This window comes from Gossypium raimondii, chromosome 10 (genome assembly GCF_025698545.1).
Source record: "Gossypium raimondii isolate GPD5lz chromosome 10, ASM2569854v1, whole genome shotgun sequence".
NCBI lineage: Eukaryota > Viridiplantae > Streptophyta > Magnoliopsida > Malvales > Malvaceae > Gossypium > Gossypium raimondii.
This window is the reverse complement of record NC_068574.1, coordinates 27,133,810-27,161,430: the sequence shown is the minus strand read 5'-3', so window position 1 is coordinate 27,161,430 and position 27,621 is coordinate 27,133,810. Positions and strand designations below refer to the sequence as shown.

Sequence of the window (27,621 nt, the reverse complement as noted above, 5' to 3'; positions counted from 1 at the left end):
AGAAGAAGAAGACTCAAACTCATACTTTTCATTTCAACTTCCACATCTTTAATTAATAAGATTATTATTTACAAGCTATTCCTCATAAATAATGTTGACGTTTGATTTAAAAGTATTATTTAGGTTGAATTCATACCTTTTTTCTAATAACCACACGATAAAGTTGAAAAGTCTTTACTCACTCAACTTTTAATGAATCATCCCTTAAAAACTAATTATGAAATTGAAAAGCTCACAACGAAATCTATAGTTTTCTATGTGAGATTGAAAAAGCAATATATATTTTTCCTATCCTCCCGTCACCACATTGTGACTTCAATTTCGTTTAAAATGACTTGGACCAATTCAATGTCATAATCATCCTCTTTCTTAATTACTTCAAGCCAAAATTTTCAACAGCTCATCTCATGATGTAGTCCTATAATATTTATATTATTTCTATTTTAAGTTGTGTTTTTTTCTTTAATATATATGTATAATATTATTGTTATAATTTTGTGTTATTAATTAGGGCGAATAATCTAGACTTTTGACTAGTAAACCGTGAGGAAAGATATTGAAAACATACTTGCCTCAATAATGGTTTATTTCGATTTTGAGCCTATCTATAATAATACAACACCATTAGATGAAGGCAACTTTAATGGTAATCTGAAGTTGCTGTCTATAAATATGGTGCATATCAAATTCTAAATCTAAACACCAAACATGGAGAATCTTGGCATCTTAACTGCACTGTTTTTCCTCTTCTCCTCCTCCACTTCCCTTCACCCGTCTTCTCAGACTAATCTCCAAAACCATTGCCTTGATGACCAGAGGTCTGCTCTCCTACAATTGCAGCATCATCTCTACTATGCCCCAAACTTCACTTTTTCTTCCAAACTTGAGCTCTGGGATCCCAACACCCAATGTTGCTCTTGGAAAGGAGTTACATGTGATGCTCTTGGTCATGTCATTGGGATTGATCTCAGTTACCAAAACCTTTCAGGTAGCTTTTACTCCATTTTCAATCTCCACCATCTCCAACGCCTTAATCTTGCTGGAAACAATTTTAATACCACTCTGTTTCAGTATGGGTTTGGCAAACTCCCAAATTTAACTCATCTTGACCTCTCGGCCTCATGTTTTCATGACCAAATTCCGGTAGGGATTTCATACTTAACAAGGTTAGTCTCTCTTAACCTATCCTATCAAGATGATTGCTATTGGAGAAATGATCAAAGTTCTGCTTCATTGGAACTAGAGAAACCGAACTTCAAAATATTGATAAAGAAAATGAGGTCTCTCAGAGAGTTGTATTTGGATGGAGTGAATATTTCAAGTCAAAGTAGTGAATGGTGCGAAACCACATCGCTGTCACTTCCCAAGCTGAGTGTTTTAAGCATGTCCAACTGCGATTTGAATGGGCATTTTCCAGCAGAATTTTTCTTATTGCCCAAAATGCAAAGAATTGATATTTCTGACAACTCTCGTCTCATGGGCCAATTGCCAGAATTTCCAATTAACCACACTTTGGAGGTGTTGTCATTGCAATATACTAATTTCAGTGGTAAATTACCGGAATCAGTCAGTAATCTTAAATTGTTGAGAGTTTTAACTCTTTCTAAACTTAGCCTCAACTTTAACTCAATTTCTGGGTCCATTCCACCATCAATCGCAAATCTCAGTAACCTTGTGGAATTGGATCTTAGTGGTAACAATTTCAATGGTTTAATCCCTCCATTTCATAGATCTGGAGTGCCAAATCTTGCATATCTTGATTTGTCTAGGAATCGCCTTTCTGGATCAATACCTTCTTCTTTATTTACTCTTTCAACACTGCAAACCCTCTCTCTTGGATACAACAGCTTTAGTGATTACCAATTAAAGCTCGACATGTTTTTCCAGCTCAACAACTTAAGGTTTCTCGACCTATCCAACATGACTTTGCTAATTGGAAGCCACAACAAAAGCCTTACTTTTCCCCAATTAGAGGGTCTAGCCCTAAGGTCATGCAACCTTACTGAATTTCCAGAATTCATCAAAAGCCAAAACAAATTAACTTCCCTACATCTTTCTAACAACCGAATCCACGGTCTTATTCCAAATTGGTTGTGGAAGACCACTCTTATATGGGTAGACCTTTCTTCCAATAGGATTGATATTCCAAATCAGATTGCTTTTGATGATGCAATTTCCTCCTTTCCAATGCTGAGATGGTTGCATTTGCAATCCTGTAATATAAGTACATTTCCAGCATTTCTAAAGAGTCAAGAGAGCTTAGAAGATCTTGACCTTTCAAATAACAAAATAAGTGGGGCAGTACCAAATTGGGTGTGGAAGAAAAGTTTGCAGTCTTTGAATCTTTCCAACAACTCTCTCACATCTTTGGACCAATTTTCATCGAACCAAGACTCTTTACGAGCACCTATTTGTAATTTGAGTCAACTTCAGAGTTTTGATGCATCCTTCAACAAATTAAGTGGCTCAATTCCAAGCTGCTTAGGAAATATCAATACTCTGAGCTTTTTATATCTACAGCAAAATAATTTTAGTGGCAGCATACCAGATTTTGGAGGAGCAACCCAACTGTACGCTCTTAAACTAAAAGACAATAAATTGGAAGGGAAGTTGCCGAGGTCATTAGCCAATTGCACAATGCTCTATGCTGTAAACCTTGGAAACAATACTCTGCACGACACATTCCCTTTATGGTTGGGAAAGTTGCCTGGCTTGATGGTTCTTATACTACGAGCAAACAGGTTTTATGGTCCAATTAAACATTTGGAAAATAATTTTCCAAAATTGGATGTATTAGACATTGCTTCCAATAATTTTTCTGGTCAACTAGCGATTGAATTCTTCCAAGCCACTCATAAGCTAAGGTCACTCAAAATCAACGGGAACAACTTGGAAGGGAAGTTGCCAAGGTCATTAGCCAATTGCAAAAAGCTTGAAGTTTTGGATCTTGGGAAAAATATGATACATGACACATTTCCTTACTGGTTAGTGAAACTGCCTCTCTTGAAGGTTCTTATACTAAGATCCAACAGATTTTATGGTTCGATTAAATTTTTCGAAGATGGAAATGCTTTCCCAATGTTACATATACTGGATCTCGCTTACAATAACTTTTCAGGTGAGGTATCTGTTGATTTTTTTCAATCTTTGAGGGGAATGATGGTGATTGATGGCAACAAAGTTAAGCCAAGTTATGTTGGAGATAATTATTATTATAAAGATTCGGTGACAATTGTGAATAGAGGGTTTGAAATTTTTTACCAGAAAATCTTAACCCTCCTTACCTGTCTCGACCTGTCCAATAATAACTTTCATGGGAGGGTATTAGAAGAAGTACAAGACCTCAAGTCACTCCATGTGCTAAACTTGTCCTACAACGGCTTATTTGGCCCCATTCCTTCAGCACTAGGAAGCTTAACCGAGCTTGAGTCATTGGATCTCTCCCGAAACAGTTTCTCTGGAAAGATTCCTCCACAGCTTACAAGCCTAACTTTTCTTGCAGTGCTGAATCTCTCTTACAACCAACTTGATGGAAGGATTCCAGAGAGCAACCAATTTGGTACATTTTCAAATGATTCTTACATAGGAAACCCAAGATTGTGTGGGGTTCCCTTGACAAGGAAATGCAATGAAGTTGGTTCCAAAATGCTGCCCCCGAAGGAGGATGAAGATTTGTGGATAGATGGTTTATCTGTTTGGAAAGTTGTATTGATGGGGTATGGATGTGGATTGGTGATTGGATTTTCTATTGGATATACAGTGCTGAATGAGTTTAGAAACAAATGGATTGCTATTTTTATTCAGAACTGGAATCAGAAACGAAGAAGATCTAAGTGACTCCATCGAAACTGAAGTTCCAACGTTATTTGGTAAGCATTCTAGAATACTTGATAATTATAATATTTTAGTTATTGGTTTGATATGTTGATAATGAAGCAAAGTTACATTGTTCTTTAAATTTCTTATCCTCATTTTACAAGTTGATTATATTTGTTATTGTAGCACTCATATTCTTTATAAACATGATTTTGCAACTATCTGCAGTGTAGGAAACTAGAATTTTCGTAAGAGTTGCTGGAAGTACCGTTGGATTTTCTTAGCGATCCACAAAGGGGATAGGTGAAAGAGAGAGTAATGCAAAGATGGGTCCAAGATTAGAATGGATGTTTTGTTCATATACTGGTTTCATAGTCTTGGTGGAGATGAAGACAGATATAACTGTGAATCTTTCTCGATCGAGGCTTCTGATCCAAGTGGCCCTTTTTCTTGAATTTGGAGGTCTTTGAAGGGTTGTATTCATATGGGTGTCGGATATTGGTATTTACTAACGGAAATGTAGATTCAAGATCTTTGTTTCTTGTTTTTTTCTTGAATAATTTTATTAAGTAGTTATTAATTGGATTCCCATTGCAATTGTAATAGGTTTTTGTTCATTTGTTGAATTGTGGTTTTTACTGTAACTTCTGATCTAATTGCTGCAGTGATTTGATCTTTTTGAACAGTTCAATAACTTGTATGGATGCCATCAGTCTTTTCCTGAAGGTTCGATAAGAGCTACTGATGTGACGATTGCTAGCAAGGATGCTGTTCTTCTGTGGTTATGGTGATCTTCCTAGCTTTGTTATGCCGTGGTGGTTCGGGAACCAGGTGATGGCCCAACTCAAGCCGTGGAAGGAGAAGGCAAGCAGGAATAGAGGAGTAAGTAGCATAGGAAGAGAGGATGAAGATAGGAGTCCAAACATACGAATGATATTGGTTGTATGTTGATATACTTTTTAGTGAACTTTCTCGACTCCCATAGATTGTGGGTAAAATCTTCTTTTGGCCTGGTTATTCATCAAAATATCCCAAGACAAAATATTTGACGAGGTCTTTATATTAACTTTTCATATAAATTATAGGTAAAGGAGAAGAATACAACGATGACTCCAAAGGCATACTTGCAATGATCCATACAACTCAAGCCATCTCTTTGCTTTCTTATGACTTCTTAAATGTTAGATTTGTACTGGGACTCTATTTGTCTTGGGATTCTATCTAGTTTAAGAGAAATTTTATAAATAAGATTGGTAGAATAATAAATATATGCTATGATATTTATATTTTTTTATTATATATAGAGAGGGTTAATATTTTTGTTATGTATTTGTTCCGGTAACATTTCTTATCCGTATCAGACGCCAAGATGGATGAAAGTTATTATAGAATGACATGTCAGTTAAGAGCGTATTCATGAAGCAACACATTAGCAACCTCTATAAAGTGTTTCGGGTGCTTAGAGAATATAACATGGAATTAAACTTTTTGAAGTATGCGTTAGTGCTAAAAAATTCTTGATTTTCATGATTTTTAGTAGAGGTATTGAGGTGAACTCAAAGAAGATTCAAGTTATTTTTGTCATGGACAAATTTATCCAGTGTCACTTCTTCAAACCATTTGTTGATATTTAATTATTTAATTATACACATATTTAAGATGGATGATAGTAAAAGGAGTTGATGCTACATTTGACCTCTAAATTTTCGCCTAATGTATTTTGTGGTACTTGTACAAGTGTCCAATTTAATATCTATTATTCTAGTATGTATCAATGTAACACAAAGTCTTAACACTATTACATTTATATGTTAATGTTGCAACAAAAATAAATGAATGCCACATGTTAAAATTTTAAGCCATTAAAATATTTATTTTGTATAGAAACTTTGGTTTTAACCTAATAAAATAGGTTGAATTTCATTCATTAAATTAAACATGAAACATCTTTTCAGAATCAAATTTTAATGATTAAAAATTAAATAGGATTAGAATTCTTTATGGATTGAATATTGACTTTTCTAAGAAAGAGTTTGATATTCAATATCAAATTCAATGGACTCGACTTGATAATTTGGTTTTATTGTTTATATATTAAAAAAAAGTATGATGATAAATTTAGTTTTTAGATTTATTTTTTCGTTATTTTGGTTCTATTTTTAACACTTTTAATTTTAATTTTAAAATTTAATTAAATTATTAAAATTTTAACGATGCTAACGTGGAAACTAGTATAACACTCACACATACTTCATAAAAATTTAAAAATAAATAATAAATAAAATAAATATTAAAAAGTTTATGAAATTTTTAAAACAAATTATTTATGTCAATAATGAAATATATGTAAACTTCCAAACAAATTACCATGTCAATGTCATTAAAATTTTAACAGATCAATCAGCTTTTTCGTCCAAAACAAAGCAATTTTACTAAAATTTGAAACTTGACAGCTAAAGTGATCTAAAAAAGAAGTTAAGAGCCAAAATGAAAAGATAGGTAACTGGTAGGAGCTAAATGTATGCCATTAAAAAAATATTAAAAGTTACTTTTAAGTATAATGACTTATTTGGCCCTCTAATTTTACATAAAAAATAATTTTAGCCATTTACATAATTTTTACTTTTTTAGCTCTTAAACTTGCGTTTTTGTCAAATCACCCTAAAATTAATGGAAATTTTATTTATTTTTAACTTTGTTGACATCGCATACACATGGATTTCCACGACAACATTTAATTAAATTTTAAAATTTTAAAAATTCAAAAATTCAAAAATATGAAACTATTTTTAAAAATTAAAATCATTCAAATTATTAAGAAATTATAAAAAATTATTGTTTTTAAATTATTAAAAATTAATTAAATATTAGCGTGTCATCTATGTGGCAATCTACATGCATGTCATATCAGCAAAGTTAACAAACACTAACTTTTCCATCAATTTTGGGGTGATGTGATAAAAAATACAACTTCAATGGCTAAAATAGGTGAAAAATTAAATTAATGGCTAAAATAACTTTTTTTGTAAAGTTGGAGGGTGAAATAAATTCTTATGCCTTATTTTTATATATGTTTATAACGTGCTTTGTTTTTTTGGGTAGTAAGAACATAGTACTTCTTACCAGTGTCCTTCAACTTTGATAACGGTGGTCTCCATGCTTAAGTATATAGGGATAACAGTGGTCTTTCTAAACACCTTTACATTTTATTCATCTTTCTTGATTTCCTTTGAAACTCTCTGAAATCCTAAGCTCAGAAAACCTCTTTGAAGTAAGGTTTGCAGTATTTAGCTAACTTCTATGTTAGCACCAGCTCACTACTCAAGAAGCTAATGAAGGTCCAAATGATAAAGACAAAGGACATGCTTTGTAGACTTCTACTAAAATTTCTGGTGAGTTCTTTCTTACTTCCATGTGTTGTAAATGTCTTGTTTATATAATTTGTGTAAGGTAAGTAATCCTCCTCTGCAATGGATGAAAGATGTATGTGTGGATAATGGTTATCTAAAATCATCAGTCTGAGTGTAGTTTGTCTGTGATATGAAGTAAATGTCATCCTTAATGTTTAAGCCACTACCATCTGTTTATAATATATAAGTTATGATATGATCTGATATGTGGTGATGGAGTTGAAGAAATATGTTTGTGTAGCCTCCGGTAAGGCAACTATATTGCAAACCAGACTAACAGATCAATATAAAACATGCTATTCTGAATGAAAATGACAAAGGAGTTAAGAAGGAGAATGTATGTGAACGAGATTGAATGATATGTATCTTCTTCTGAATTCTGGGTACATGGCTGAATGAATATGAGTTATTTGAGTTATAAGTAAGTTGGCGTACAGTAAACATCCAACTAATAAGTAAGTTGGTGCATTGAGTCTGTCTATGTTTTGTATACGCCATTGGGCGTACTATGTGAATGTGTGTAAATCTTTTAGAATGATACAATTGTAGTATCATTAATAATATGTATGATTTCGCTTTGGAGCTCACTAAGATCATATGAACTTACTCTGTTGCATTTTCCTTCTCAAGCTTGTTGATTGAAGGAAAACTTTGTTATAAGGACTATGCTAGAGTGTTGTTGCTATTGTGAGCTGACTACTTTGTTTTGTATCATGCATGACTCATGGGAGTGACACATAAATGTATTTTGAAAATGATTTGTACAAAGAACTTCCGTTTTGATAATACTATATTTGTATGATATTTTTATGAATTGTCAATGCTTGGTTTTAAATTAATACATTTTGTTTAATGAAATTATTATATTTGAACTCATATGCTAAAATGGCTTGAATTTTATTTAAAGCTGTTAATGACTTCATTTAAACTTAGTAAAGAAACAACTATCAAATGTTTTATACCTATAACTTTGTAAGAATTATATAAATCTTCCACCAAAATGTTTTAAAGGTAGTTTGATTTTTAAGTAGTGACACACCATACTAGAATCCAATTATTAAGTCAGGTTTGGCATGTTAAAAGTTTGGTATCAGAGCCAAGGTTAAGTCATTTCTTAGAAAATCGAAGGCTAAGTCATGCCCTATCATGCATGATATGCCTCTGGCTTAGTCTTTGTGTTTGAAACTAATTTGATTTTTCTTATAGTGTTGAAAACGATATTTGAATGATCCAAAGAAACGACTAGAGAAGAAATTGAAAGCCATGCCCCCTATTTTAGATAAAGCACTTACAACTAGCTTAGGAGCAGCTGGTAATCCTTCCATAAATGTATCTCTTACAATGATGACACAAAATGTTTGACTAGTTTCTAGGGAATACTCAAGTGCCCCAGCCCCAACAGCTTCAACAACCACAACTAGAAGTGGTTCGCCCAGCATCACTTGCACCACCAGTTTCGATTGCAACTCTAACTAAAAGAGACCTTGTGAAAGAAATTCGTAAGATGGGTGCTAAGGAATTTCTAGGTGACAAAGGTGTAGTGGATGTCTCAAGTATGGAGAGTGATAAAAGAATTGAAATGCACGCTAGAAAAGAGTCTTTGTGAGCAATATCGTTGCTGGAAGGAGTAGCCTATCAGTGGTGGGAAACATTTACTAGTGTGACTCTTGAAGAGATGATTAATTGAGATTTCTTTTTAGAGAAATTTAGAGAAAGGTATCTAAACCAGATGTACGTAGAGCAGATGAAGAAAGAATTTATGTATCTTAAACAAGGAAGGATGTCTGTGATGGAATATAAACGAGAATTTGTTAGACTTAGTCGATATGCTAAAAATATGTTCTGGTTAGAGAAAAAAATGTGTGATAAGTTTGAATAGGGGCTAAAAGATGAAATTTGTGCTCTAGTAGCAGCTTTTGAATGTAAATGTTAAGCAACTATGACAGCCAAAGCTCATAAGATGGAAACAATTATTAGAGACAGAAGCAGAAACTTTGAAAGAGAAATGATAAAGAAGAGAATGTCTAGCCCTCCATCTCCAACAAGTTTTAAGAAGCCTAGAGTTAAAAAATTTTCAACCTCAAGAAGAGTTTCACAGTATACAAATTTCAAGTGTGAAGAATTTAGTAGACCAGTTGTTTTGATGGCAAGCTTTAGAGATTCTAGAATGATAATAAAAGTTAATTGTGAGCACTGCGGTAGAAGCCATGGAGGAGAATGTTGGAGATGTTCTGGAGGCATGTTTTGGATATGGATCTAAGGATCATTTGGTTAAGGATTGTCCTTCTAAGATAGAAGCAAGTGTAGAGCAATCTTTTCATGGGCCTCAGAAGTTTCAGCAAGAGACCAGATCTAGAGAGGTAGCAAAGTCTGGTTCTATGCAGGGAGCACGAAGGAAAATTTTTACTAAGCCAAATTCAAGAGTGTCTGTCCGAGTATATGTAATAAAGGAAAAGGAAGATGTTGATCTACCAGAAGTTATAATGGGTAAATTTTCTTTCCTCGAAAACAATATTTATGCATTGATAGATCCAGGATCAACTCATTATATTTTTACTAAAGTTGTAGAGGGTCTAAGTCTTGAGGTTGTATATTCTGAAATGAAAATGTTAGTAACTAATCCACTGGGTTAGAGTACTGTGGTTAATAAAATGATAAAGAATTATCCGTTGGTGTTTGGTGAGTACACTTTCTTAGCAGACTTGTTACTGAGTTTTTATGAATTTGATGCTATCTTGGGATTGGATTGGTTGACTAGACATAATGATGTGGTAGATTGTCATGCTAGAAATGTATGTCTATTGACTTTTGAGGGTAAGCCAGTACTAGTGCCCGGCGTACATGCCGATTTGGTGAATAGAATAACTTTTGCTATATCCGCCAAAAAAATTATAGTTAAGGGCGTAGATCCTTATTTGGCATACATTATGGATTCATCAAAGTTAAGAAAGGACATCAATCAAGTTCCAATTGTAAAGGATTTCCCAAATGTGTTTCCAGGAGAGCTTTCAAGAATGCCACCTGAGAGAAAGGTAGAGTTTTCTATTGAATTAGAACCTCGTACATTGCCTATCTCCTATACTTCTTATAGAATGACACCATTCGAACTAAAAGAGTTTAAAGTACAGTTGCAAGATCTAATGGATAAGGGATTTATAAGACCAAGTGTGTCACCATGCGGTGCGTCAATTCTATTTGTGAAGAGGAAAGATGGAACACTACGCTTATGTATAGATTATTGCCAGTTGAATAAGGTAATTATAAAGAATAAGTATCCTTTGTAAAGAATTGAAGATTTGTTTGATCAGTTGTGTGGGGCTACCATTTTCTCTAAGATTGATCTGCGATCTGGATATTATCAAGTGAAGATCAGAGGTGATGATGTTCCGAAGTCTGCTTTTAGATCAAGGTATGACCATTATGAATTTTTAGTAATGCCCTTTGACTTGACAAATGCACCTGTAATATTCATGGACTTGATGAATTTTTATTGATGATATTTTGGTCTACTCTAAGAATGAAACTGATCATGATGAGCTCTTGAGAATTGTACTGAGAATATTACATGAGAATTAGTTATATGCTAAGTTCAGTAAGTGTGAGTTCTGGCTGAGGATAGTACATTTTTTGGGCCATGTGATTTCTACTGAAGGTATTAAAGTGGATCTTGATAAAGTGAAATAAGTACTTGAATGGAATCCTCCCAAAAATGTCACTGAAGTTCGCAACTTTCTTGGGGCTAACAGGCTATTACAGAATGTTTGTGAAATACTTTTTAATGTTGGCAACTCCTCTCACTCGACTATTGAAAAAGAAAGAAAAGTTTGAATGGACTGATAAGTATCAGCCAAGCTTGGAAAAGTTGAAAGCAGTCTTGACTGAAGCTCCAGTTTTAGCACAACTAGAATTTGGTATAGAGTATATTTTTTATACTGATGCATGTCTAAATCAGCTTTGGTGTGTGCTTATGTAGAATGGTAAGGTTATAACTTATGCATCATGCCAACTCAAACCACATAAGAGGAACTATCCAACCCATGATTTGGAATTAGTAGCAGTAGTTTTGGTGTTGAAGATATAAAGACACTATCTATATAGAGAAAAGCGTCATGTGTTCTCTGATCATGAGAGCCTGCAGTATTTGATGACACAGAAATATTTGAATCTATTCCAAATATGCTAGAAGGAACTATTAAAGGATTATAATCTGGCCATAGAGTATCACCCTGGAAAAGCAAATGTTGTGGTTGATGCTTTGAGTAGAAAAACAGTGGCAATATTAACATCTATACATGCAAGAGTGAGTATGATTGATGATGGATCATTATTGGTAGAGCTAACTATTAGGCAAACTTTTCTCTCTTAGATTCAGAAGTATAGATGAAAGATACAGAATGTGATTTGTATAAGCAACGTATGATGTCTGGTAATGTAGCAAAGTTTAGTACGTACCAATTGGGAATGGCTTAAAGATGTATGTACCAGTTGGGAATGGCTTAAAGAAAGAATCGCTAAGAAAGGCTCATCAAGGACCCTTCTCATTCCATCGAAGAGGTGTTAAGATGTATAGAGATTTAAAAAGTTTTTACTGGTGGCTTAGGATGAAGAGAGAAATTACAGAATAAGTTTCAACTTGTCTGACTTACCAAAAAGTTGAAGCAGAGCATCAAGGTTCCTTGGGTATGTTGTATCCTTTAGAGATACCCGAGTGGAAATGGGATAGAAGTATTATGGGTTTTGTGTCAGGGCTGCCTCTTAGTCATTCAAAGAAGAATTCAGTTTTGGGTAATAGTGCATCGACTCACTAAGTCAACTCATTTTCTTCCAGTATATACCACTTATTCACTTGAAAAGTTAGTTGAGCTCTATGTTTCTAAGATAGTGCGCCTACATGGAATTCCATCTTCCATAGTTTTAAACAGAGATCTAAGGTTTACTTCAAGATTCTGGAAGTAATTACAGGGATCATTGGGAACTAAGTTGCAATTCAATACTACATTCCACCCTCAGACAAAGTCTGAAAGAGTCATTCAAGTCTTGGAAGATATGTTAAGAAGTTGTGTAATTAATTTTGGGCTAAACTAGGAAAGATATCTTCCTCTGGTTGAATTTGCATATAACAAAAGTCATCATACTAATACGTCGTAAATAGACCTGTCCATGGGCTGGGCCACCCGGTTAGGCCCGAAGGTCCACTTGAATAGTGGGAGGGTTTAGGTAAAAATATAGTCCCGAAAAATAGGCTTGGACAAAAAAATAAATCCCGTTTAGAAAGCGGGTCGGGCCTCAAGTAAAGCTTTTTTGGCCCGAGCCCGACCCGAATATGTAAAAAACACCTGATTTTTTTACTACTTTATTGTTGTTTTTTTATTGTTTTATTGCTACTTTCTTGTAGTTTTTTCACTATTTTGCTACCATTTTACTATTATATTGAAACTATTTTATTGTTATTTCTTGAATATTTTATAACCCTTATTCTATTGTTAATTTTGTTACTATTTTAGAGGTATTTCCTTGTTAAGTTGCACTTATCTTAATGTTATTTAAGGATATTTTTTTTTTGTTTTTTAATTTGTTGGGAATTTTTTTTAATGTTTTTAGTATTTTTTATGCATTATATATATTTTAAAAATTATATAAAAATATAATATAAAAATTTTAATACTAGCGATCTGGGCCCGGGTTTTAGAATTTTGGTCCAGGTCAAGGTTGGACAAATTTTTAGGCCAATTTTTCAGGCCTAAAATTTTGGTTGAACCCGACCCGAACTCAGCCTGGCCCGACCCATGGGCACCTCTAGTGGTAAACTAACTAAAAATTTAACTAAGGCCAGTATACCTATCAATTAATAGTATAACTACAGTGAGCAAAGATATCGCTCCTACAAAGACTAAAAGTACTAGTAATTACCGTTTTTCTATTATTTAGCTGAATAATTCGAGTAATTGATTAAAAACTAAAATTAACTAAATTAATTAACTAATGAATGCAACAAAGAACAACTTAGGAAAATATACAATTACCAACCAAGAAGCGAAATAATACCCAGGAAAGAATGCCCCTAGATTTCATCTGTCACTATCAATCTAAAATACGTAATTTCTTTACTTAGTATCTTGATCTTTAGAATTCCCTAAATTATGCAAATACCTCTTTCGAGAATAAGAACAACTGACTCTAGGTTGATTAATTGAAATTTCATTCTAACTGAAACCCCTTTATTATTGCATTAACTCGTGCTATGCATTCCCCTATTAGATTTGACTCTGATACTGTAAGTTTATGTTGTCCTATTTCTAGGATAGTCTACAACTCCATGAACTATAAAAGATCTACTCTGAAATAGGATCACTTAGACCTCTGTTTTAAGCACACCAAACATGGATCAATAGTTTAGAAATATTAAACCAAGAAATTAAGCACACATAATTGGGAACAAGGTCTAAGTATTTATTGCGTAAAATAAAAATCAAACGACAAAAATCATCATAGGGTTCAGATCCCTAGGTATTTAGAAAATTAGTTCATGCTTGAAAATAAAAACATCCAAGATAAAGTATAACCGAAAGAAATACAAAACTCATTATAATCTCCCAAGAAATCAACTGGGAATCTTCAATTTTGATGGAAATCTGCTTCAGAACCGGCTTCAATGGTGTTTTTTGAGTTTTTTTCTTGAATATTTTATGATTGCTCTCTCCTATCTTCTGATTTTTTCCATATATGTGTCTTAGAATGCCCGAAAAACCTAAAATTTTCATTTTCTGTAGTTTAGAGTACAAATCGCATTTTCCGCTCCTTTTGCTCCCAAATGCTCTATTAAGCATCACAACATGAATTTAAACGATGAAGAGCATAAAATTCACAATTAACAATGAATAATCACCCAAAAACACATTAAGAAAGATGTTAAATTATGTTACTATTACCACCTATGTAATATCCCCACACATAAGCGTTTGCTTGTCCTCAAGCAAAATTCTCAACCCACATTCAAGTCAACTTCCTTCAATTTATCGTTTTCACCGATAATGTCTTAGGATAATTTATAGATAATCATGCATTGAAAATTCAACTAAAATGACACTAAAAAGCACAAGCAATCCAATTAGAAAATTTTAAGGCTTTAAAATATTAGGCATCTCTCCTATCTTAATAATCACCTAAAATTCAAACTAAACAAGAATTAAAACCTTCACAAAGGATCGCTCAAGTACTCAAAGTATTTAAGTTTCAAGTAATGTACACTCAACATTCGTATGAGAAATGTTATTACCATATGCTTGCTTGAAAATCAAGTCTCCACCACTATAGAATGAGATCACACACCAATCAAGACGTCTTTACAAAGTTGTAATGGGGCTTAGGTTAAGGGTATGGAAAAGGTCAGAAAAGTTTATTGCAATTAAGATTGAGTTGATAAGTTACCAAACTAGAAAAAAAATCAGTTGCTGGAAAGAATTTACATCAACAATAAATAAAGAATGAAAATGAGCTTTTCAATAGAACCTAAAACTATCGATTCAAGCTCAATCAAATTATTTTTGAATTTTTTTCACTAATTTTTTTCTTTTTTTCTTTTTGAACAAAGTAAAATTCATTAATACAAATGATGAAACATAGTTAGGCAACTAACCAAATCAAATCTGGACAAAAAGGGGGTCAATAAAAAGGATAATTTTAAAACATAGATATGAGTTACGAGTTAACATAAATGGGTGAGAGAAAACAAATGTATTAGGATCAACAAGGTTTACTAGGGGTTAATTCAATAGGTAAGCTGTTTAAAGGTTAGGTGAGTTAAATCCTAGATGTCTCTATCATCTCAGTATATCAAATCAATAATGTGGTTTCGACATATATAACCAAAGCATGTTCTAGAATAACAAATCAAGTTGACATACTCATAATCAAAAAATAAAATGAGCACGAAATAATAAATGCTCTATAGGCTCAAAAGCTCACAAAAAGTTATGGTTTTAATTCAAACTTCTCATTCTTTAGTTTAGGGAGACAATGTAAAATATTTATTTATGAAAAACAACTTATCATTCTTGACTCTCTCGTGTCTTCAAGCATAAATCAAACAATGCACAAAAATCTATAAGTTATTCCAAATTAGAATTCTAAAAACTACAAAATAAAAAACTAACTTTAATGATTGGTTAGAGAAATTTACTTAAACAAAAACAACAATTCAGAGACTTTATTACATAAACATATAACATCCTCCGCACAATTAAGATGTACACTGTCCTCAATGTACAAACATATATAAACAAAATAAGCAAATATCATAAGGGAGAGAGAGAACTGAAACTGCCTTGAATGTGGATGATTTTGTTGGAATAGTGAAATCTGAAATCGTAGGAGATTCGAAGTGAAGTACATGTTTCCAAGCACATTAAGAAGAGATAGACAAAAATAAAGAAGATAAAGAGATACAAAATAGAAAAACAACCGAAAAAATAATAAAAATAAAGTGCATAATAAAATAAAACAAAACATATAAGTCTAAAAAATAAAATAAAAATAACTAATAATAAAAATAAAAGTAAAAATAGAAAAAAAGAAAAAGAAAAATAAATAAAACATAAAACTAAATAAAATCTAAATAATCCAAAATAAAATAACAAAAAATCTACTATTATTTTAATAACCAACTTAGCATAGTAAAAATAGAAATAATAAGAATGACAATATAATAAAACTAATATAATAATAAATAAAATAAACAAAAAGAGAGGGTGGTTGATTGGTTGGTTGGGTACCCACAATGGTGGGGTGGCTGAGGGAAGGAACAAAGGAATAAAATAAAATAAAAATTGAAAATCACCTAGCATTAAAAGAGGGTACATGACCATGTGTTAGGCCATATGAGTCACACGGTTGTGTGGTCAAGCCATGTATATCTCTAAGGCCGTGGTGCCTATTAAAACCTTTTCAAAATTGTTCCAGTGTTCACACGGCCTATAACATACCCGTGTGTTTAGGCTGGTTCCCCAAACGGGTGTGTCACCAGGTCGTGTGTCATCACCTATACCGTGTGTTGTTATCGTTCACTTCTCCAATAGATGTGTACATAGGCGTGTGGGTCATAGGCTGTCTTGCTAGGCCATGTGTGTCAAAAAAAATTTCTTTAAAAAATTGGCTCCAGTAGTCACACAGTCCATAACATGCCCATGTGTGTAGGTCATCTGTCTCACACGGTCATTTATACGATTTATGTCATCCTATTTCTAAGATTGCATGCAACTCCACTCAACTAAACAAGATCTACTCTTAAACATGGTCTCCTCAACCTTTGATTTAAGCACATCAAACATGGATCAATAGTCTAGAAATATTAAACCAAGAAATTAATTACACATAATTGAGAACAAGATCTAAGTATTTATTGCATAAAATAAAAATCAAATTATAGAATTCATCATATAGTTCTTCTCCCTAGGTATTTAGAAAATTAGTTCATTCTTGAAAGTAAAAACATTCAAGATACAGTATAACCAAAAGAAATAAAAAAATCATTATAATCTCTTAAGAAATCAACTAAAAAGCTTCAATCTTGATAGAGATTTGCTTCAAAATCGGCTTCAAGTGTTTTTCGAGTTGCTTTCTTGAATATTCTATGACGGCTCTCTCCTATCTTCTTATTTTTTTCATATATACGTCTCAGAATGCTCCGAAAACCTAAAATTCATATTTTTTCCATAGTTTGGGGTGCAAATCTATGAAACCGACACAACCTATCACATGTCCATGTAGTAGCTCGTGTGGGTCACACGGCCATGTGAAATGGGTCAGCCCGTGTGGCTTTTGTAGCTTGCATTAATTTTTCAATTTTCGCTCTTTTTGCTTGGAAGTGCTCTATTAGGTCTCAAAAAATGAATTGAAAGGATTAGGAGTATAGAATTCATAATTAAGAATGAACAATCACCCAAAAACACATCAAGAATGAGGTTAAAATATGTTACTTTTAGCACCTATCACATACCAGTCTGAAAATGTCTCTATTTGAAGCTCTATATGGACGAAGGTGTAGAACGCTCACATGTTAGATGGAGCTTAGTGAAAGGAAATTGATACATCTTTAATTTTTTACATTACCAGACTTGTGCTAGAATTTCTGGTGAGTTCCTTTTAACTTTCATGTGTTGTAAATTTCTTATTTTTATTAATTGTGTAAGGTAAGTAATCCTCCTCCATAATGGATAAAAAATGTGTGTGGATAATGGTTATCCAAAGTCATCATTTTGAGTACAGTCTATTTGTGATATGAAGTAAACGTCTGCTTTGATATGTATGTTATGATATGATCTGAAACGTGGTGATAGAGTTAAAGAGATATGTTTTTGTAGCCTCCAATTGGGCAACTATATTGCAAACCATACTAGCAGATCATGATAAAACATGATATTCTTAATGAAAATGTCATGAGAAGTTAAAGGGGAGAATGTATGTGAATGAGATTGAATGGTATGCATCTGATTCTGAATTTTGTGTACGTGGTTGGCGTGAAAATGGATTGTCTGAGTTATAAGTAAGTTGGCGTACTGAGTCTATCTGTGTTCTGTATTCGCCATTGGGCGTATTATGTGAATGTGTGTAAATCCCTTAGAATGGTTTAGTTGTACTATCAGTAATAATATTTGTGATTTCTCTTTGGAACTCACTAAGTTCATTTGAACTTACTCTATTACCTTTTTCCTTTTCACACTTGTTGACTGAAGGAAGACTTTGTTATAAGGACTAAGCCAGAGTGCTTCTTCTATTTTGAGCTGACTGCTTTGTTCTGTATCATGCATGATTCATGGGGGTGGCGCATAAATGTATTTTGGAAATGATTTGTACAAATAACTTCTATTTTGATAAGACTATTTTTATGAGATTTCTATGAAGTATCAATGCTTGGTTTTAAATTAATACATTCTGTTTAATGAAATTATTATATTTGAACTCATACACCAAAATGGCTTGAATGTTATTTAAAATTGTTAATGACTTCATTTAAACTTAGTAAAGCAACAATTATAAAATGTTTTATATCTGTAACTTTGTAAGAATCATATAAAGCTTCCCCCAAAATGTTTTGAAGTTAGTTTGATTTTTAAGTAGTAACACACCATACTCGGATCCAATTACTGGGTCAAGTTTGGCGTGTTACAAAACCCTATTTCTTTTCCTTAATTTTCATGGTTAACCTCTTTTTTTAAGCCAAAGATTAAACCTCATTTATATTAAAACATTGGGGATAGAAATGGTAATTTTTATTTTACTTAAATTATGTGGAAAATAAAATTTTAATAATAACTCCACATTAGATTTATCTTTACAATTTAACGGGTGACTAAAATTACCAAACTATGTAATGTAGTGCCTAAATTGCAAACATTTTTTAGAAATAATACTAACCTCAAGACAATCATAGAAATATAAATAAAATTATCATGATTATTATCCTAGAAAGAATTTACCATCATAAGTCATTTTGTATACATATCATACATAAATTCAAGACATCAAATTTATTTTGAAAATAGACAATTATAAATAAATCATACTTATATTATACATATTAATCATACCAATCATGCATCCATAAAAAGCGACATACATCATATACATATGTGAAAATAAAAAAACTGGAAATAAAATTGATTTTACCAAGATACATTAAATATGGAATCTTAAAATTAACAACAATATGGTAAACAAAGTGATTTGATGGGCATTTTTGCAATTTCAAAATGTTAGCTTGATTGATAATCAGAAATAGCTAAGCGAGGGGTGAATTGGCCTTTTTGTGGAAGCTTGAAAGAAAGAATAGAAAATTGAACGCAATAATTTATAGTGGTTCGATCCCAATTGCATACTCCGCTACCTTAGTTTTCCATGACTAAGGATTTACCCAAATTTACTAATTTGGTCAACCTTTGAGGATAAGGTTTAACCTTACAGCTCCCTCAAGATTTCTACCCAAATCTGAAGACACAAACCCTCTAAAAAAGAAACAAACAATAAACAAAGAAATAATCCTCACAAGATTAGGATGTTTTCTAAATAAGCACAAATACAAGAAAAACACTTGAGCAGATAGAAACTACAAGAAAAACACTAGTCGAAAGGGAGGGCTGAAGGAGTCAACGGCGTGAAAGGGAAAAGTAAATAAAAAAATTAGGGTTTCAGATTTTTTAAGGGAGGCACGATCGTGTATAGGCCCGTGTTGGGCCACACGACTGTGTCTCTCACTTGTGTGTGCCTTATCAGGTCGTATGCAAATCGAAATAAAATTAATTAAGCTTTAAGACTTACACAACGTGGGGCACACCAGTATGTCTAGACCGTGTACCACACATGGCCGTGTAGGTTATCTTAGCTCTTTTGATGCTTTGAAAAGAGAAAAATACACTCAGTATCCACACGAACTTGGACACACTCGTGTGTCCAAGTCGCATGTCGCACACGATCATGTACAATGATCGTTCGCTTCTCTCAGGCCCGTGTGTTAAGCCGTGTGGGGCACACAATCTACCACACACCCATGTGACATGTTCGTAGACAATGTAACTCTCTGTTGTCGTGTCTCCAGGGGGTGTAGACCACCCTAGACCTTGTGTCTCCTTTTTTTTAGTACATACTAAACATGCAACAAAATTAAGTGAAATAAAAATTTAAACACTTGAGTTGCCTCTCGAGAAGGGCATATTTAAACTCTAAGCTCCTCTATCTCGTTATTAATATCACCATCAAGATAAAATTTAAGTCGATGGTTGTTTACCTTGAATGTGCCGTATTCAGGATGTGTTACCTCTATTGTATTGTATGGAAAAATGGTTTTTACCACAAATGGGCCTGACCATCTTGATTTTAGCTTTCTGGGAAACAAGTTAAGCCTTGAATTATATAAAAGCACTCGATCTCCAGCTATGAATTGTTTGGGCTACTTTAAACGAGCATCGTGGCATTGCTTTATTGCTTCTCTGTACAATCTCAAGTTCTCGTAAGCATTTGCTCGCCATTCATCTAACTCATTTAGTTGCAACATTCACTTTTCACTTGCAAGTTTAGGATCGTAATTCAAAAATTTTATTTCCTAAAATGCTTTATGTTCGAGTTCTAATGGTAAGTGACAACCTTTCCTATAAACAAGTCTATAAGGAAACGTTCCTATGGATGTCTTATACACAGTTCCATAAGCCCATAAAGCATCATCTAATTTTAATACCCAATTCTTCCTATTTGTCTCTATGGTCTTTTCTAGGATGCATTTCAATTCTCAGTTTAACACTTCAACTTGACCACTAGTTTGAGGATGATAAGGGGTAGTTGTTCTGTGATGTATACTGTATTTCTTAAGGATTTTATCAAATTTAGCGTTACAAAAATGTGTACCCCTATCGCTAATGATTGCTCTAGGTGTTACAAAATGAGAGAAAAGTTTCTTAAGAAATCTAACTACCACCCTAGCATCATTAGTTGGCAAACTTTGATCTTCAACCCATTTCAACACCTAATTTATCGTTACCAGTATGTATTTATTACCATAAGAACTAGGAAACAGTCCCATGAAATTAATACCCCAAGTGTTTAAAATTTCACAAGGAAGCATGTAAGTTTGAGGCACTTCATCATGTTTGGAAATATTACATTTTTTGGCACCTATCATAAGAAGAACCATACCAGTTAGCATCTTTAAACAATGTTGGCCAACAAAAACCTGATTTGAGGACTTTATATATTGTTCTAATCCCACTGTCCTCCTGTCAGTCTCGAATGACAGTGGTCCAAAATTTTATTCATTTTCAGTACTATAACACATATTTGAATTACCTGATTTGCACACATATGAAAAAGGAAAGAAGCCTCCCAAAAATATTTTTTTCACATCAGCAAAGAATTGATTCTTTTGATGATGAGTCCAACATTTTGGTAAAGCGTTAGCAACCAAGTTATTCACAATATCTACAAACCAAGGGCCTCCAGAATCAGTTATCACAAAGAGTCATTCTTCAAGAAATGAGTCATTTATCGCATCTTCATTAAGCTTCTCAAGATGTGGATTCTCGAGCTTTGAGAGGTGGTCTATTGTAAGATTTTTAGCTTATTTCTTGTCTCTAATCTCCAAATCGAATTCATGTAACAATAAAATCCATCTTGTAAGTCGAGGTTTTGGATCCAGTTTAGTAAGAAGGTAGTGAAGAGCGAAGTGGTTAGTGTACACAATAACTTTAGACAATATTAATAAGGTCTAAATTTATCAAATGCAAAAACCACAACTAGCAATTCTTTTTCTGTAGTGGTGTAATTCTCTTATGCATTTGTCAATGTCTTGCTAGCATAATAGATCGGCTGGAAGTGCTTATCTCTTTACTGTCTAAGGACTACACCTACTATAATATCACTCGTATCACACATTAGTTCAAAAGGTAAATTCCAATCAGGTGCAACAATAATCGGGGCATTAATTAATTTTTCCTTAAGAACGTTAAATGTCTCTAAACATTCCTGATTGAAATTAAATAACACATATTTTTCTAGCAAATTAGTTAAAGGATTCGCTATTTTGGAAAATTCTTTAATAAATCTCCTATAAAACCCATCATGTTGTAGTAAATTTCTAATAGCCTTAACTGAATTAGGGGGAGATAATTTTTCTATGGTTTCAATTTTCACTCTATCAACTTCGATCCCTTTACTTAGAAACTTTATGGCCCAAAACAATCCCTTCCTTAACCAAGAAGTGACACTTTCCCAATTAAGCACAAGGTTCGTTTCCTCATATCTCATTAAAACTCGTTTAAAATTTTTAAGGAATAAATGGAAAGAATTACTGAATATCGAGAAATTATCCATAAATACCTCCATAATGTCTTCCACAAGTTCATCAATGGCTAACATGCAATACTGAAAAGTGTCAGGGGCATTACATAATCCAAAAAGCCTTCTTCAATAAGCAAACGTACCATATGAACATGTAAATTTTGTCTTTTCTTGATCCTCGGGAGATATCAAGATTTGAAAGTAGCCAGAAAGTCCATCCAGGAAGCAATAATACATGTGACCAAATAATCTCTCCAACATTTGAGTCACAAACAGCAGAGGAAAATGGACTTTCCTTGTAGCATCGTTCAACTTCCTATAGTCAATACAAACTCTCCATCCCGTGACTGTTCTTGATAGAATCAACTCGTTCTTCTCATTAGCCACAACAGTCATGTCTCCTTTCTTAGGAACAACCTTCATAGGACTCACCCAAGTACTATCAGGTATAGGATAAATAACTCTAGCATCTAGAAGTTTAATTACCTCAACCTTGATAACTTCCTCATATTGGGATTTAACCTCCTTTAAGCTTGCACACATGGCTTATACTCATTTTCCATTAAGATCTTGTGGGTGCAAAAAGAAGAACTGATCCCTCTAATATCAAAACTTTTCCAGGTTATAGCTTTTTTGTGTTCCTTCAGTACTTGCAATAACTCATCCTTCTCATTCGACTTTAAGTGTGAAGCAATAATAACTAGAAGTGTAGAATTATTTCCAATTAATACATACTCCAAATGATTCAGTAATTACTTCAACTCTAATTTGGGAGGTTCTTCAATAAAGGGTTTCAACTTCATTTCCTTACTTACCTCAATGGCCTCAAAATCTTTTTGTCTCAATGGAGACTCATTACCATCCAGATCAATTTTCATTTCACTTATCAAAGAATTATCTCCATTAACCTTTTCACCTTGAACAATACATAGTTCCAATATGTTCTTATGAACAATTTCCTACAATCATCTTGCTCACTAAAAAATAGCCTGACATCATATATTTGAAAAACGATCTTATCATTGCCTACCCTAAACACAAGTTTACCATTACCCATGTCAATAATAGCTTTAACAGTACCTAAAAAGGGTCATCATAAAATTAAAGGCACCTTAGTATCCTCATCCATGTCAAGTACAATAAAATCAACAAGGAATATGAATTTATCTACTATTACAAGTATATCTTCAATAATGCCCATAGAATATTTAACAAATCTGTCAGCTAATTTGAATACTCATCCTAGTGGGTTTTGGTTCCCCAAGACTAAGTTATATGAACATTTTATAAGACATTAAATTTATAATAGTACCCAAATCAGCCAATGCTTTTTCAATGTCTAAACTACCAATAAAACAATGGATAGGAAAACTTATTGGATCTTTTAGCTTAGTGGGAAGTTTATTTTGGAAAACGGCTGAACACTCCTCATTAAGTTCCACAATGGATAGCATTTCTAACTTCCTTTTATTTGTTAATAACTCCTTTAAAAATTTTACATATGTGGACATCTGCGAAAAAGCTTCAACAAAAGGTAAATTGATATGTAATTTTTTAAAAAGCTCAAGAAATTTACCAATTTGTTCATCCATGTGGTCTTTTTTCAACTTTGCTGGATATGAGATCGGGATTTGTATTTTTTAAGCACCGATGTTTGAATTTTTTTGGTTTTTTCCACCCCATCATCTTTCTCATCATTTTCTTGTTTCAGCTTCTTTTCAAGTTCAGACAACACTTTCCTATTCTTCAATGCAACTGCCTTCACATGCTCTTTTGGGTTGGGTTTGGTGTTAATAGGTAAGCTACCTTGCTGTTTTTTTTAAAACTATTTTAATAAGCTGTCCAATTTGATTTTCGAGTCCATGAATTGATGCTTGCTGATTTTTCAAAACTGTCTTAGTGTTTTGAAATTAAATTTCAGATACTGAAATAAATTTAGCTAACATCTCCTCAAGGTTTGATTTCTTTCCTTGCTGATAAGGTTGCTAAAAACCTGGAGGGGGTTGTGACCTTTGATTTCCTTGGCCACCTCAAGAAATATTTGGATGATTCCCCTATCCTGCATTATAACTATTACTATAGGGGTTATTTTGAGGTCTAGAATTATTAGCCATAAAGTCGACTTTTTCATGCTCTATGTTAGACTTGAAGGGTGAATATTTTGAATTAATCGTCCTGACTCCATTCGCATCACATTGCATCACTGAATTCACCTGCTTAGAAAAATTTAAACCATCAATTTTCTTACCAAGAGCTTTATCCTGATTTGTAAACATAGAAACTACATCAATATAAAAAACTCCGGCTACCTTAGTAGGTTCTACTCTCGTAACCTGCCACTAATAACTATTCAGTGCCATTTCCTTAATAAACTCTTGAGCAAACTCAAGTGTTTTGTTATTCAATGTTTCACCAGCTGCTGCATCAATCATCTATCTAGTTGAGGGGTTTAGACTATTATAAAAAGTTTAAACTTAAAGCCACAAACGTAGTCCATGGTGAGGACACCTTCTCAATAAATCCCTAAATCTCTCCCATGTATCATAAAGAGTCTCAATATCAAATTGAACAAAATAAGAGATATCATTCCTCACTTTAGTTGTTTTAGTCGATGGAAATATTTCAACAAAAACTTTTCAATCATTTGATCTCAATTTGTGATAGAACCTCGTGGAAATGAATTTAATCACTATTTTTTCTTACTCCTCAAAGAGAATTGGAACAACCATAGGCATAAGTGATGCCATTGATCTTGAAAGTGTCACAAATCTATAGAAAGTTAGCCAAATGAGCATTCGGATCTTCATCTTGCAACCCATAAAACTGAACATATTACTGCACCATCTGAATTATGTTCGGCTTGATCTCAAAACTATTTGCATTAATAGTAAGTCAGACAATACTCGATTCAGCCGCTATCAAAGTAGGCTTAGCATAATCATACGTAGTCCGAGAAACAGAACGTTCAAAAGCCTGCTGATTATTTTGATTATCATCCATCTCCACAACCTTTCAGAATCAAATAAAAGAAAATTAAAATTAAAAACAAAAATATTAAAATTAAAATTAAAATTAAATGGCTAAATTAATAGGAATAAAATTTTTCTAATATTTTAGCCCCTGGTAACGGCACCAAAAACTTGATGTCCACAAAACCAACTACAAATTAGACTAAGGCAAGTGCACCTATCAATTAATATTATAGTTATGGTGAGCAAAGATATCATACTCACGAAGAATAAAAGTACTAGTAATTACCATTTTTCTATTATTTAACTGATAAGTTAGAGTCATTGATTGATAACTACAATTACATTAATTAACTATGAACATGATAATGAACAAATTAGGAAAATAATCAAGTAATAACCAAGAAGCGAAACAATACCCGAGAAAGAATTCACCTAGATTTCATTTTTCATTATTAATCAAAATTATGAATTTATTCACTTAGTATATTGATCCATAGAAATCCCTAAATTATGCTAATATTTGTAACAGCCTATTTTCGGTAAAATCAGAAGAGTGCTTTTGAGACCAAAAAATTGATAAGTAAATATTTATTTTGTTATTATTTTAATGTTTACGGGACTATATTAGGCTCGAGGTAAAATTTCATCAAGAAATTTTGGCATTTGCATGATTAATTAAGTGAAAAGTACCAAATCGTAAAAGATGCAAAAGTAGAGGTTTAATAGTTAAAGGTGTCAGATAGCTATGGAATTTTAATCTGAAGGACCTAGCTAGTAATTGGACCAATTAAAGGGTTAGTGGACATATATGGGCATAACTTAAGTGGTTTTTGAAGTTAAAAATAAAGGTTAATTTAGTAATGAATAAATTAAACATAAAATAATTAAAAGACAATAAGTGTCCATCTTCTTCAAGCCTTTACTCCACCAAAAATTAAAGAAAATAAACACCATGGAAGCTTGCTAAGTATTCAGCTAGGTTGATGTGCATGCATTGTATGTTTTACACCTTTGTTTTTAATGATTTTTATGTTTCTGGGATCTTTGTAGTTTAATCTAGCTAGCCCAAGAACTAACTTGAAAATTTTTTAAAGGTTTAGGGTTTTGCAATGAGTATGTTTGCATGATTCTTGAAGTTTAAATAAAGATTATGAGTCCTTGTTGTTAAATAAACAAGTTTTATAAAGGGATTTTTTTATGAAATTGACATTTAGGGACTTATTTATAAAATTAGTAAAATTCCATTGTAAAATTATGAAATGTTGATTTGTATGGGTAGGTATAGGTCCCTAGCGCCTTCGGCTAGCATGAAATGTGGATGAAATTGCATAAATTTTAGTTTACGAGCTTAAGGACTAAATTGTAAAGAAGTTAACATATTAAGGGCAAAAGTGTAATTTTTAAAAGTATGAATTTTGGACTGAATTGAATTGTATAAGTATCAAATGGATTGAATTTAGTTATTTAGATCAAGATAAACCTCGTACGAATTTAGATCTGGGGAAAGCGAAAGCCTCGGATTGATCGACTACATTTTTGCATTTTATTTGTCGAGGTAAGTTCGTATGTTTAAAAAAAAATTTAATATTACTTTGATTCATATGTCATTCTGTTGTTTATTATGTAAGTAAATGTGGAAATCTAACGATGTTACGACGACTATTGAGTCACGATTGAACCTTAAGAACACATAGGATACAAATGACATGTCATTAGGGTTACTATGTTTCGGGTGCTGATCTTAAATGTGCTACCGGTTGCTGAGGTCCTGCAATTGTTTCGGATACTCACTAGCTTGTGTGAGAAGCACCGTATAGCTTACATTTTTATCGTCAGCTTATGTGAGCAGACCCATTTTACAGCTCAAGTGAGCAACGATGCAAAGGAAAAGGAAAGGAAAGGTTATATGTTTTGCACACTTTGTGTGACCTTTCCTGCATATCTGATGTTATTCTAAGTGGTTCAATGGACATGAAAAGGAAAGGAATGGTAAGTACTCAAACAACTTATATCATGAATTTAGGGAAAGGAACTTAAAAAGGAATGTTCAATGAAAGTATGTTTATGTCGATGAAATTGATGATTTCAAATAATTTTGTTTATGTATATGACTTATCGTATGTTATTTCAAGTGGTTTATGAGTTATGCCCTAACATGTATTGTAGATGATGCTTAGGCTTGTGCTAAGCTTATGGTTGGATTGTATCAGGTTTAATTTTTAAGGTTATGTATTGAAATGGTAAGTTATGTTCATGTTTTATGAACTCACTAAGCATTATATGCTTATATAGTTTTCTTTCCTATGTTTTATAAATAATCGGAAGCTCGATCGATTTGGAAGCTCATCGGAGATTTATTGCACTATCCAGCTATTATATTGGTAGTTTTTGATATTTTGGCCAAGGTTATAATGGCATGTATAGGTGGACTTATGTTTAATGTTTGGTTGAATGTTTAGATGTTTATTTTGGTAAGTATATATGTTGTTGTTTGGTACCATCTTGGTAATGTTTCAATTGTATCATTTATGTGCTTGTGATGCTTGAGAGAAATGGTACAAATGGTAAGTTTTGTTGACATGAAATAGGACAAGTTATGGTGT

At 32.9% G+C, this 27,621-nt stretch overlaps 1 protein-coding gene and 1 non-coding gene across 8 annotated transcripts; both read left to right on the top strand.

Annotated features, from left to right (window-relative positions):
* Positions 1–635: 635 nt before the first annotated feature.
* Positions 636–5,064, top strand: LOC105778642 (receptor-like protein 20). 7 transcript variants are annotated; one of them, XR_001128824.2, is made up of 3 exons: positions 638–3,869; positions 4,045–4,317; positions 4,503–5,064. XR_001128824.2 is itself a non-coding variant. In XM_012602381.2 (2 exons), exon 1 carries the CDS (start codon positions 709–711, stop codon positions 3,835–3,837), a length of 3,129 nt encoding a protein of 1,042 aa, XP_012457835.2. In that variant the 5' UTR covers positions 636–708; the 3' UTR covers positions 3,838–3,869; positions 4,503–5,064. The 7 variants fall into 7 exon arrangements, 3 of the variants coding, with proteins under 3 accessions (XP_012457835.2, XP_052477729.1, XP_052477728.1); XR_001128823.2 differs by having other exon boundaries at positions 4,045–4,335; XR_008189762.1 differs by having other exon boundaries at positions 4,045–4,804; positions 4,902–5,064.
* Positions 5,065–24,536: 19,472 nt separating this feature from the next.
* On the top strand, positions 24,537–24,643 carry LOC128034174 (small nucleolar RNA R71). Its single transcript, XR_008190306.1, has one exon. It is a non-coding gene; the product is annotated as a small nucleolar RNA R71 (small nucleolar RNA).
* The last annotated feature ends 2,978 nt before the right edge of the window (positions 24,644–27,621 follow it).